The 14,611-nt window shown below is 39.4% G+C and overlaps 1 protein-coding gene across 2 annotated transcripts in view; it reads right to left on the reverse strand.

Annotated features, from left to right (window-relative positions):
- Positions 1–475: 475 nt before the first annotated feature.
- The window catches only part of ptdss2 (phosphatidylserine synthase 2), an 89,992-nt gene continuing 75,856 nt past the window's right edge, over positions 476–14,611 (reverse strand). For both annotated transcript variants that reach the window (XM_060838766.1, XM_060838765.1), the window contains one exon: positions 476–4,560. In XM_060838766.1, the coding sequence (XP_060694749.1) occupies positions 4,419–4,560 (142 nt within the window). In that variant the 3' untranslated portion in view covers positions 476–4,418. The remainder of the gene's footprint in view (positions 4,561–14,611) is intronic.

Below are 14,611 nucleotides of genomic sequence, written 5' to 3' on the forward strand. Positions count from 1 at the left end.
TAGGTTTATAGAAGTCGACACATGACTGTGATTGAGTATCTGTCAGGGATATTGTTGAGAAGCAGGTTGATTGTTAAAATCTTTCTAAACGGACATGTATTTTGTGTGTAATAAACGCGTTTTTTAAAAAAAGAAATTGATAGGCTTGTGAATATGTTAAGTAACTAACCACCATGATATCGAACTACTAAAATTAAACTCATGATCTATCAAGCTACGTTTCACTCTGGGATCTGACTTGTCCCATCAATTGTGATCAAAACAGTGCATATAGTAAAATGAATAATGAGGGTCAGAGTAAAAATATATAGCAGACAGCAAGAATTACGTAGGAGAATGTGAGGATTGCAGATGCTGGAGCTCAGAATCAAGGGTGTAGCATTGGAAAAGCACAGCAGCATCTGAGGAGCAGGAGAATCGACGTTTCGTGCATTAGCCCTTCATCCGGATTCCTGATGAAGGGTTTATGCCCGAAACGTCGATTCTCCTGCTCCTCGGATGCTGCCTGACCTGCTGTGCTTTTCCAGCACTACACTCTCAAGAAAGAATTGTGTGTAGTGTTATGGAAATGTTACATTAACAACCCATCTGATCTATCATGAATGTAGGATTAAAGGTAATTTACCTTCCCCTCAAGCAACAAGCGCTCTACCCAACATGGTGATATAAATGAGATAGGATTTATCGAAGAAACACTGGCAACGTGCACGAGGATTTTGCAGTACAGCCAATATGAACTCCTGCACAAAGTTATTTCACAAACCCAGCTTTGACATGCATACATTGTAGCCAATTCTAACCCACAAATACATAGGGCTGCAAATCAAACAACAGATTTGGAACACATCTGGAAGAAATAGTTTTTATAAAAACTATTCATTTCATTAGCTGGAATGGAAGCAATATCAAGCTTGTGTTTTCCAGTTTATTGAGAACATATTGCCACAATCAATTCCTCAGAAACATGCCTGGTCAAGATGAGCATCACTATGCAAAAATAAATCATAAAACTATCCACATTACAAAAGATTCTATTAGGTCATAATGATGTTACAGATTGTATAAACAATGAGAATAAAGCAAGGGCTAGGATTCTTTGTTTGCACCTCAAAATCCTTTAAAAGTTTTTTTTACTGATTTGTATTGAACTATGTATTATATTGTGAAGTTTAGTGAATGGGTGAGATGTAGTCATATTCCATTAGTAGAATTGAAAGTGTGTTTTAACTACCAATAAGAGGGGGCTAGCGGCTAACTTTAGGCACTTTGTCCAGCCCCTGGCAATGACTGAATCCCTTGGCATGCACATTATGTTCAGTATTGCTTCAGTCACTAATATGGGCTCGGTACAGCAGGTTGTTAAACCTTTTGATAATAGCACTGTACATAAATGTACATAATTGCATACATCTGTTGATTACTGGAGACAGAAATGTTCTCGAGGCTTGTAATAAAGCGTGCAAGCCTTACACGGGCATTTTATCCACGTCATACCCATAATTTCAGTAAACTGTGCTGAAGCAAGTATCTGATGACAACCAGTGATTTCAAGACACTGGCCCCTTATAACTCAAGAACTCATTCTAAATGCATTCCCAGTATTGTTTAACATAACAGGAAATCAAAGTGTTCTAACTGTGAACACTAATCTGAACATTTCTCTTCTGGAATGAATTTTTATCCTCAATAACAAGAACACTTCAAAACTACAGATGTTTAGTCCCAAATAATTAAGTTAAGCCTATTTCACGCTTTACAAACCCTCAATTTCAACCATCATTATATGTCTGAAAGAATGGTCCCAACTATTTCGAATCACACTCCACTCCCAATGAAAATGATTTCTCTAAATTCCCATGCTCCAGAAATACACCAGCTCTTTGAATAACACAAAGATCACTTTGTATTAGATGTATTTAGTGCAATGGAATTAAATTTGCAAATTTCTCAGACCTAGTTTCATAATGGACACTTATAATTCATCCAAATCCAACAGACTTTCCAATTAGAAATGTTCAGTGCTCAGAGTTAATGTAAACATAACTCAACTTAAACTACAATCTAAAGTTTCTTGCACATTATAAATCCAAGCACACTCAAAATTCAACCAATATGTAAATACAATCACCAAAAGTTTAGAAAAAAAAAGTGGATTTCCTGAGAATTGGGAACTGATGCTGGTTACATTCAGAGTCTACTAGCACATTCCAATTAATATAAAAGCAAAATAGCCTCACAGCAGAGTGAGGAGTGCAGTATCCCAGGAACAGGTTAACTTTACAGCAGTGAGGTGATCAGTACCTCAGATACAGGCTAAATATACAGCGGGCCAAGGTTATAAGACCTCAATGACAGGCTAATTTTACAGCAAGGCGAGATATGTAATACCTCACGGACAGGCTAACTTTACAGCAGGGTGAAATGTGCAACATATTAGGGGAAGGCTAACTTTACAGCGTAGTGAGGCGAATGGTACCTCGAAGACAAGCTAACTTAGATAGCATAGTGAGGTGAACAATACCTGAATGGTAGACTAACCTCACAGCAAGGTCGAGTGGGAAATATTTCACAGGCAAAGCCTACAGTAGTATTTCTATCCACAGCACAGTGCTGTTTATTAGGACTTCTAGTGGACAGTTCTAGCTGAGACTGAGGTGGAGGGAAGAATTGCATAACCAGACGGAGTTTACCTTACATCAAGGCAGAGTACAGCAATTAAGGAGCGAGTCTATTTTACATTATGAAGGTGTGGACTATACTTCAGGAAAAGAATACTTTTCAGCCATGGCACAGGCAAAGATGATTTCATACATTACCTCAAGCACAAGCTCATTTTGAAGAAGAGAGACTGAAGGAAGATAGATACTTTCCAAAAGGTAAGTATAGTGCTCTACCTTAGGATCATATTTATTTTGAGGAAAAAAAGCTCAAAATAAAATTTAGCAAACTAACACTCTGATATTACTTTTACACAAAGTACTCACATGTGGCAAAGTGATCTGGATGTTGTGGTTTAAACAGGATTCAGAATTTCATGAAAATACATGAATTCCTATTGCTCTTTGGAGTGATTATCCTTGGTATCTCTTCTGAAATTTGGGTACCTATTTGATTTTCAGATAAATCAACTGGACCATCATGGTTATAACATAGAACACCAGCAGCCTTTGAGTAATAGGGGGAGGGTCACAATCTTGTGCACAACAGCACAGCTCAAAAGTGAACATACCCCAGGCTTCTTCACGACAGTTTTCTACTCTTACAAGGCATCTTCGCTTATAATACCAAATATGATTTACATTGACAAAAAACGGCAATATTTTGAACACAGGATAGCATCCTAGCTATAATATTATTATTTAAATCTCAACATTTAGTACTGTACATTTTTTTTGCTTTGTTCAAAGAACTAAACTCACCCTATCTTGTACCCATTAGACAAAGTCAAAATTATGAGCTTAAAAACTGGCATAATTAAGCATACAAGAAAACAAATTCAAGTAATACTACCTGTTTTATAAATTAGCCCCAAGTATAAAAACAATGATTTCCTATTCCTGGGTGAAAAGTGACAGTTAGTTATGGCTTTAAGAGTTCAAAACCAAGATCACTATTGCTGAAGGATTCAAATATCGTAATTTCATGAAGCAAAAACTTTTCCAAATTTAAAAAAAAATTGCCAAAATTCTCAATGTATTTTTCATTATAATGAAGAACTTTTCTAACAAAACACTGGCCAGCAGTGCTAATACAGCCAGGTATCCAAATGACAATTATGGATCCAAGGCTGGATGCCTGTACCAAAAATAATTAAAGGTCGGTGTTTCAGTGTAATTCCACAACTAGATGTAACCAGCAACATTCAATACTACGCAAGTTGCTAAGCACAATAACGTAGTCTTGTTTAGAGTGGCAATTCACTAATTCTTTATGCGCTTTTACATTTCAATATTAGGCATGGAAGCCTGAATGTTCTCCTTGATTCAACATCGTTAGCCACTTCAAAATTTCCTTAAAGAAATAAGATAAATCCTTGGCAGGAGACTACCAAGTTAGTAATTAGTTCACAATCTATGTTAGCATGCTATTTCAGAGCTTATTTAAACCTTTGGGTGTTTAGAACCAATCCATACAATCACAAGTTGGCAAATGGGGTCAGAAACTTTGATCAAATTGCAAGATTACACTGCAAGATTTAATTCATGAAATTATGATAATTTTGTTAGTGCTGCAAAGTCTACATAAACTAACCACCCAATGACTGTTATTAAGATTCCTTTAAAATATATACTTCAGTCAAAACCTGAAGTAGCACCGGTAAGCCCAATGAAGAAACAGGGCTTCTGTAATGCAATTGCTGCTCAAAGCATTAACTGGTTTCTCGGTGCATAGTAGTCAGTCTTTTCACCTTTTAACATTCAACATTTCTTTTGCCTGATGTCATTACTATTATATTTGTTTTTTATAAAGGGACTTGTACTCCCATTGCTCATTTTTCTTTTTTCACTCAAGTTCTCCTGTTTTTGCAGTCTTGTTTCCTTCCATCGCAATGTGATATTCCTGTTAGGGTAAAAAAAACAATGTTAAAACTACAATATAGGCATTGACATTTAAAAACTGTTACATCTTACCAGAGAGTTTCGGCTCTTTCTAGTGAAGAACCTCTGCTACAATGGTCAAGCTCCAACTCATTAGGCCTCTCAAAATCATGTTACAAACCAACTCAGATACTTCAAATTTCTTAAGTTCACACGTCAAAATATTGCCAAAGTATGCAAATTAATTCTTTTCATCACCATGTTGGCCATCGCTCCTTGAATAAAGTTGTATATTTGGCTATTTTAGAGGATGATTAGGAGCAAACCCCATTGTTGTGAAGGACACTAGAAAACAGATTTTTAATGACAAGTATTGTCAATCGTCTCAAAGATAAGTTTATATTATAGATCTACTAATTGAGCTCTAGTTTACATCAGATGCCATGGTGGGATTCAAACTCATGCCCACACAAAGTTAGCCCAGCACTCTGGATTCGGTCACTGAACATTCCACTGACTGACTACATATTTGAATTGCATTGTATCCAGCTTCAGTGTTACAGTACAAATTTGATATTAGCAATAACAAGATAAAGTCAGCAATGTATACAGGGCATCAAAAGAAGGTATGCTACAACATATGTTAAATATTACAATGTCCCATGTTTGTTTCTGAACTAGACAAATTCTTATTTTAAACATAACTGGCTGAAATTTGTCTGTTTAGTCAGTCTGTTACCACATCCAACATAGAAAGAAAATTCTTGCTCTTAGTAAATTCAAAAATTGAGGAGTGACCTTTCTGTGGTTTATAATAGATAAGAAAAGGGCATAGACAAGGTGAATAACAAGGGTCTTTTCCCCAGCGTGGGGGGAGCTCAAAACTAGGGATTACATTTTTAAGGTGAGAGGAGAAAGATTTAAAAAGAACATGAGGAGCAACCTTTTTTTTTAAAAGACAGGCAGTGGTTCATGTGTGGAATGAACTGCCAGAAAAAGTGGTAGATGCAGGTGTAGTTACAATGTTTAAAAGACATTTGGACAAGTTGTTGAATAGGAAAGCTTTGGAGGGATATCAGCCAAGCGCAGGTGGGACTAGTTTAGGTTGAGAATATGATCAGCATAAACTGGTTAGACTGAAGATCTATTTCCATGCTGTATGATTCCTTGACTTTTAACCATTAATTACATTCACCTCGAACCAGAATAGATTGGCACAATTTTTTAAATATTCCCCAAACAGGAAAAGGCCGGGGGGGACGGTGGGGGGGGGAACGGGGGGTGAAATGAAGATAATTGCAAGGAACAGCAACCTCTTGAAGCTACAGTCATAACAAGCAATGCAAGCAGAGTAGTATTAATGGCACTATTTTCCTAAAATTAATTTTTTCATTCACTTTCAACTAGAGTAGTGAGTCTTGTGTGACATTGTGCAATATCATTCAGCCTGCCATAAGCAAAGGGAAGAAGGTCATGTCACATTATATGTAATGTGTTATGTTGCTGCTATAGTAGAACACTTGTCTTAAAGCCATCAAATCCAACTGTCAAATCCACATGGGCTCAGTTCAAGACTTTACCTGTTTGGTTAGGAAACTTTGCAGACTGGAAAGCACTTGTGCAGTTCTGATTCCAAGTAAACAACTAGCTTGTTTTTAAAAAAAATGCAATCATAACAAAGTTTGATTTATGAAGTGTGCCACTGTGAGATATTATTAACCTCAGTCAGCGAGGTACCTTATTTCAACAATGCAATGAATATCCTATTATTGGTAAGCCAAAGAAAAGCACTGAATGTAGATAATACATAAAACACAAGTGTTAGCGCCAGTGCAAAGTCAGTTACCCTTATCATGCACATTCTCCTGAAGATTTTTCTTTTTCAAAGGATCAGTAGGCAACTGGCCAGATAAACATTTGTATATCTGTTTAAAAGTGTCATTAGAATCAAACTGATTTGGCCACCAGAAGACAAAACTCCAAAAATTAATCCTGCATAAAGCAGATGCATAAAGTTCCCTCGAGTGCTATGTAGAGGATGAAAGGTTACACGCGATATAAAGCACATGCTTAGTGCTCTAAAACTGTTGTGGCATATAATTTCATGCAAATATTTTCTACAATACTACACACAAGAAATCTGAATATACTCTCAAGCAATTGCATACACAGAGTTTCTACCAGAATAAACACCACTTCAAACTGTTGAGTGGAATATCACTTCCAAGATGGTTGAGAATCTGTTAACTCTGGAAACAAAAAGTTTAACAACTTTCAGTTATATTTGTAATGCAAACAAGCAGTTTTCACTTAGGCCTCATGATGAAAAGTAAAATGTTCTTACTGCTGTATCAAATAAGTTATGTGAAACATCACTGATTCTGCCTAGGTTTAGATCAAGTTAAAGTAAAATGAAAAATAATTAACTTCGAATCTTAAACTAAACTGTACCGAAAACATACTGACAATATAACAGAAATAGTCCCTCATAGTGAGTTTCGTCTGATTTATTTTTGTTGACTTCTTCAACTCCTGATGCTGCCTGGCTTACTAAGTTTTTCAGCCTCCTATTTTGGATCCCAGCATCTGCTGTTATTTTTTTGTCTCTAGTGAAATCTTGAAAGCAAGAAAAACAAAGCACAACTTGGCATACCATCAGTCAGCTTTTGGTTTACTTTACAGCAGGTGCTATATTTCCAAACTATTACCCGTAAAAGGGCTGAGACATCTAAAGCTGTGGAAAGTTCTTCCTGAAATCCAAGTCTGTCCTTTTCTGATATTACTGAATGTCACATGCTGTTTATGGCGTGAAACTAATAAAGGAGTTGCAGACTGAATTGAATCTGGTGTCATCTATAAAACTGTCACATTGCAAAGTAATGAAAAGTCATGGGAAATATATGAGCAACTACCAACCTCAAATATACATGGAAATTGCACTGATGGATGAGACAAAACAGGGGAAAAAGAATCAATCAAATGGAGCTAAATCCAGATTGCATGCCAATTGAGGTAAAACACCATGGTTTTATGCAAGAGAGCAAACAATCAGCAGAATGGGTTCAGGACTTAAGCGTTCAAATTAGGTTGCAGGCTTCCACCCCTCAAAGAGACTGCAGCACAAGGTGGGACTCCACTTGCACTGCTCAACTCAGAAGATTAAGTTGTTTACAGCACCTTATTTGCTGGGTACAACATTAATCTGTTTGAGGCCCTTCACATATTTTTAGATAACACCAATGCTCAAACTTCAATCAGAAACATTTTGAAGATTGAAATAATACCATAGACTGATCATACCACATTGTCTTGCTGTCTGTGGTGCACTCAGTGACATAACAATGATGTGATGAACAGCAATTACAAAGCAACACTTTAACAGCATGAATAAAAACTGACTGCCTTAATTGGCATTAGCTATAGACTAAATTTGGTTATTAGCCAAAGATCACTGGTCTGCTATTTATTTAGTGACAAATTAACTTTGTGACAATTCTCCTACCATTCCTACCTTATATACTTCTTTCCCGTCAAACCACCCAAACTAATGAAGTTTCAAAAGTCACCTGCACATAGAAAGCTGAATTTTTTTTTAACATGACAAAATGACCATGCCATATTCTTCACTCAACATCATTTGAACATACTATCAATTGGTGACATCCCAAATGAACAAAATTTAGATTGCATCTCAGGCTGACTTAGATGCCAAAGACACCCTTTGACTGAAAATACCTATCTGCATGAATACACCTCAGTAAGGGTAAACCAGAATCTTTGCATTACTCTAACAAGAAAATCATTGTCAATTCAACATCTGACCCACTGACCCAAAGCGTTCACATACTTCTTAGATTACAAGATCAACTCCAAAACTGTTGAGCGCCTAAATGTTTATCATCCAAGAAATGTATACTTTTACAGTTGCTTTTACCCAATTGCAATCTCTAATCTGAATAACAGGCCTGCCCCAGCATTGGAACCAGTAAACAAATCTATTTCAATTTAACAGAGAGCCAGAAGTAAAAAGCAATTAAAAGTCTCTGTGGTCACAAGTCACACAAGAGTAAATTTATGCTACAAGAGATTTAACTCTGTCAGCAAGTGACTGAGTTACGGTTAGGGAGATACTAACAATTCCACTTGGGCCAAGAATGGAAACGGATTCTTCCGATGCCACAAGCTCTTTAAAGAACAATTATATTCATTTACTGTACCATAATCTAAGGACAAAGAACCAAACTCCATTATGTTGGTGTTTGTTTTTCCTTATTTACCTACTGTTTTCCATTCATTGTTTCCATTCATTTGATCAATTCCCTGTTGAAAATTACTGAATCTACTTCCAACATCCTTAGTGGGCATGTGTTCAAGATAATAAACAAATTGCTCTTTAAATGCTTTTTAAATCCCCGCACTAAGGGACCAACATGATTTTTTTCAATAAAAGGGTCATAGAGAGGTACAGCACAGAAACAGACCCTTCGGTTCAATTCATCCATGCCGACCAGATATCCCAACTCAATCTAGTCGCACCTGGCCCATATCCCTCCAAACCATTTGTATTCATATACTCATCCAGATGCCTTTTAAAATGTTGCAAATTGTACCAGCCTCCACCACTTCCTTTGGTAGCTCAATCCATACAGACATCACCCTCTGCATGAAAAATGCCCCATTGGTCTCTCTCATATAGAGTCATAGAGATGTACAATATGGAAACAGACCCTTCGGTTCAACCCATCCACACCAACCAGATATCCCAATCCAATCTAGTCGCACCTACCAGCATCCGCCCCATATCCCTCCAAACCCTTTCTACTTATATACCCATCCAAATGCATCTTAAGAAGGGTGTGGAGGGATATGGGGCAGGTGCTGGTGGGTGCGACTAGATTGGGTTGGGATATCTGGTCGGCATGGACGGGTTGGACCAAAGGGTCTGTTTCCATGCTGTACATCTCTATGACTCTATGTGAGAGAGACCAATGGGGCAGTTTTCACGCAGAGGGTGGTGTCTGTATGGATTGAGCTACCAGAGGAAGTGGTGGAGGCTGGTACAATTGCAACATTTAAGATGCATTTGGATGGGTATATGAAATGTTGCAATTGTACCAGCCTCCACCACATCCTCTGGCACCTCATGCCACACACGTACCACCCTCTGCGTGAAAAGGTTGCCCCTAAGGTCTCTTTTAAACCTTTCCCCTCTCACCCTAAACCTATCCCCTCTAGTTCTGGACTCCCCGACCCCAGGTAAAAGATTTTGTCTATTTACTCTACACATGCCCCTCAATTTTGTAAATCTCTATAAGGTCACCCCTCAGCCTCCGACGCTCCAGGGAAAATAGCCCCAGCCTGTTCATCCTCTCCCTGTAGCTCAGATCCTCCAACCCTGTCAACATCTTTGTAAATCTTTTCTGAACCCTTTCAAGTTTCACAACATCTTTCCGATAGGAAGGAGACCAGAACTGCATGCGATATTCCAATAGTGGCCTAACCAATGTCCTATACAGTCGCAACATGACCTCCCAACTCCTGTACTCAATACTCTGACCAATAAAGGAAAGCATACCAAACGCCTTCTTCACTATCCTATCTACCTGTGACTCCACTTTCAAGGAGCTGTGAATCTGCACTGCAAGGTCTCTTTGTTCAGCAACACTCCCTCAGACCTTACCATTAAGTGTATAAGTCCTGCTCAGATTTGCTTTCCCAAAATGCAGTACCTCACATTTATCTGAATTAAACTCCATCTACCACTTCTCAGCCCATTGGTCCATCTAGTCCAGATCCTGTTGTAATCTGAGGTAACCTTCTTCGTTGTCCACTACACCTGCAATTTTGGTGTCATCTGCAAACTTACTAAGTGTATCTCTTATGCTCGCATCCAAATCATTTATGTAAATGACAAAAAGTAGAGGGCCCAGCACTGATCCTTGTGCACTCCACTGGTCACAGGCCTCCAGTCTGAAAAACAACTCTCCACCACCACCCTCTGTCTTCTACCTTTGAGCCAGTTCTGTATCCAAATGGCTAGCTCTCCCTGTATTCCATGAGATCTAACCTTATTGATCAGTCTCCCATGGGGAATCCTGTTGAACGCCTTACTGAAGTCCATATAGATCACATCTACTGCTCTGCCCTCATCAGTCTTCTTTGTTACTTCTTCAAAGAACTCAGTCAAGTTTGTGAGACATGATTTCCCACGCACAAAGCCATGTTGACTATCCCGAATCAGTCCTTGCCTTTCCAAATACATGTACATCCTGTCCCTCAGAATTCCCTCCAACAACTTGCCCACCACCGAGGTCAGGCTCACCGGTCTATAATTCCCTGACTTGTCTTTACCACCCTTCTTAAACAGTGGCACCACGTTAGCTAACCTCCAGTCTTCCGGCACCTTACCTGACTATCGATGATACAAATATCTCAGCAGGAGGTCCAGCAATCACTTCTCTAGCTTCCCACAGAGTTATCTTTCCCCTCTCACCATAAACCTATGTCTAGTTCTGGAAACCACCCACCACACACATCCACCCCCACCCCTGGGAAAAGACCTTGTCAATTTACCTTATCTATGCCCCTCATGACTTCATAAATCTCTATAAGGTCACCCCCTCAGCCTCCGACTGTCCAGGGAAAACAGCCCTAGTAGGTTCTCTAGTAGGTTCAACCTCTCCTTACAGCTCAAATCTTTCACCCCTGGCAAGATCTTTGTAAATCATTTCCTGAACCCTTTCACATTTCACAACATCTTTCCGATAGGACGGAGACCAGAATTGCACGCAATATTCCAACAGTGGCCTAACCAATGTCCTGTACAGCCACAACATGATCTCCCAACCCCTGTACTCAATCCCTTCCCTTGCTTCCTACAGAGTTCAAGGATATACCTGATCGGGCCCTGGGGAATTTAAAAGCACTTTTATGCATTACGACATCCAGCACTTCCGCCTCTGTAACATCGACAATTTGCAATATGTCACCATCTATTTCCCTACATTCTATATCTTCCATGTCCTTTTCCACAGTAAACACTGATGCAAAATACTCGTTTCGTATCTGCCCCATCTCCAGCAGCTCCACACAAAGGCCAGCTTGCTGATCTTTGAGGGGCCCCATTCTCTCCCTAGTTACCCTTTTGTCCTTAATCTAATCGTAAACACCCTTTGGATTCTCCTTAAACTTTATTTGCCAAAGCTATCTCATGTTCCCTTTTTGCCCTCCTGATTTCTCTCTTAAGTAGACTACTACTGCCGTTATACTCTTCTCAGGATTAACTTGGTCTATCCTGCCTATACCTGACATATGCTTCCTTCTTTTTCTTAACCAAACCCTCAATTTCTTTAGTCATCCAGCATTCCCCATACCTATCAGCCTTTCCTTACACCTTAAAAGGTATATACTGTCTCTGCACTCTCGTTATCTCATTTCTGAAGGCTCCCTATTTTCCAGCCGTCCCTTTACCTGCAAACATCTATCCCCAATCAGCTTCTGGGGAGTTCTTGCCTAATACCGTCAAACTTGGCCTTCCTCCAATTTAGAACTTCAACTTTTAGATCTGATCTATCCTTTTCCATCACTATTTGAAAGCTAATAGAATTATGGTCCAAAGTGCTCCCCCACTGACACCTGCCCTGCCTTATTTCCCAAGAGTAGGTCAGGTTTTGCACCTTCTCTAGTAGGTTCATCCACATACTGAATCAGAAAGTTTTCTCGTACATGCTTAACAAATTCCTCTCCATCTAAACTCTTAACACTATAGCAGTCCCAGTCTAAATTAAAATCCCCTACCAGAATCACCCTATTATTCGTATAGATAACTGAGATCTCCTTACAAATTTGTTTCTCAATTTCCCTAGGAGGTCTATAATACAATCCCAATAAGGTGATCATCCCTTTCTTATTTCTCAGTTCCACCAAATAACTTACCTGGATGTATTTCTGGGAATATCCTCTCTCAGTACAGCTGTAATGCTATCCCTTATCAAAAATGCAACTCCTCCTCCTCCTCCTCTCTTGCCTTCATTTCTGTCCTTCCTGTAGCATTTGTATCCTGAAACATTAAGTTGCCAGTCCTGTCCATCCCTGAGCCATGTTTCTGTAATTGCTATGATATCCCAGTCCCATTTTCCTAACCAATGCCCTGAGCTCATCTGCCTTTCTTGTTATGCCCCTTGCATTGAAATAATGCAGTTTAATTTATCAGTCTTACCTTGTTCTCTGCTTTGTCCCTGCCTACCCTGACTGTTTGGCTTGCTTCTTTTCTCAGCTGCAGCAATCTCAAATTGATGTCTTTCCTCACTATCTCCCTGGGGTCCCCCCCCTCCCCCAAACTTACTAGTTTAAATTCTCCCGAGCAGCTCTAGCAAATCTCTCTGCCAGTATCTTAGTCCCCTTCCAATTTAGGTGCAATGCATCCTTCTTGTACAGGTCACTTCTATGACAGAAGAGATTCCAATGGTCCAAAATGTGAATCTTTCTCCCATACACTAGCTCCTCAGCCAAGAATTCATCTGCTCCATCCTCCATTTCCCACCCTCACTAGCTTGTAGCACCTGGAGTAATCTAGATATTAATACTCTTGAGGACCTCCTTTTTAAATTCCTGCCTAACTCTGTATTCTTCTTTCAGAATCTCAACCTTTTCCCTTTCTATGTCGTTGGTTCCAATGTCTACAGTGACATCCTACTGGGCCCTCTTCCCCTTGAGAACAGTCTGCAACCTCAGATATCATTGTTCCTGGCAGCATGAAAACAGCACACCAGTCTGAAGTTAAGAACTAAGCAAACAAAACAGATGCAGGAGTAGGTGATGTTGTACCTGCATGATGTGGGATCCATTGTGATTCACAGTGACCACAACAGTAGCAAGTGTTGGTTGTTTGAGGAACTCCGGTCCAAAGTTGATGAGCTAGAGTCCGAACTTCGAAAACACTGACATGTTAGATAGGGGGAAGAGTTACTTGGACACAGTGTTTCAGGAGGGAGTCCTACCCCTTTGATTAATTATCACAAATTCAGTCAGTTGTCAGGGACAGAAGGGTGTGTCTACAAGCGAGGCATGTAAAAGGATCCAGGGCGTATTGCTGAAGGAGCCTCAGCCCTTAAGCTTGTCTAACAGGTTTCAAATTCTTGCTCCCTGTACAGATGAGAATGGGGAGAGAGGGAGTACAAGCAAATTGACCACAGCACCGTGGAAAAGGAAGCCACTCAAGGGGATTTTGACTGAGGGAAGCCTAGCACTAAGCTCAGCACTACCTCAGAATGAGGTAATGATACATTTGAGCTAGGATCCATAGCCACTTTCTTGCCACAGTTACAGAGGCAACTTTCTAAAATATTTTGCCCTTCACGTTGAAAAATAATCCACAGCAGTTTACAGAAACAGATGTTCAGTCAAGACAGGAAATATTAGGAATACTGGCCAAAGTAATGAGAAGGGAGACAAGGGATTGGAGAGTTGAAAAAACAACTTAGGTTGGTGATGGCAGAGTATGGAGCGCAATGATTAAAGGCAATTCTGCCAGTAATAGAGAAAAAGTACTGGGAAGGATACGGGAGGATGGAGACTGAGGCACACATAGTTCTGGGAAAAGTGTGACAGAGATAGGGAGGGCTGAACCCATGAAAGATTTCTATATAGAGAAGATTCTTTCATAGTATGGGTGACTGGATGCAAATGTAGCTCACTATGGATTCACACACCATTACACTAGGAGTCCACTGTGACTTTTTTCATCTCTTTATAACATCATCTGGATATATAACGTCAAGTTTCACATGCATAATGATGGTATGTCACTGTCATACTTATTCATCTATTCTCTGATTTGTCATACTGCATGCCCAAAGTTCAGTCTTGGATGAACAGAGAATTCCTCCAACTAGTTATTGGGAAAATCATTGTTTTCATCATACACTTCATTCCTTAAGTCTTTGCTGGCCCAGACCATTCGCAATCTTAGTTTCCTATTTAACTCAGATGTGTTTCTGAACACCCACCTGCTTCAATATGAAAATCACTTCCTGAATAATATCACCATTTCCACCTCATTTGTGGCTGAAACT

The sequence above is a fragment of the Hemiscyllium ocellatum genome, chromosome 18 (assembly GCF_020745735.1).
Source record: "Hemiscyllium ocellatum isolate sHemOce1 chromosome 18, sHemOce1.pat.X.cur, whole genome shotgun sequence".
Classification (NCBI taxonomy): Eukaryota; Metazoa; Chordata; class Chondrichthyes; order Orectolobiformes; family Hemiscylliidae; genus Hemiscyllium; species Hemiscyllium ocellatum.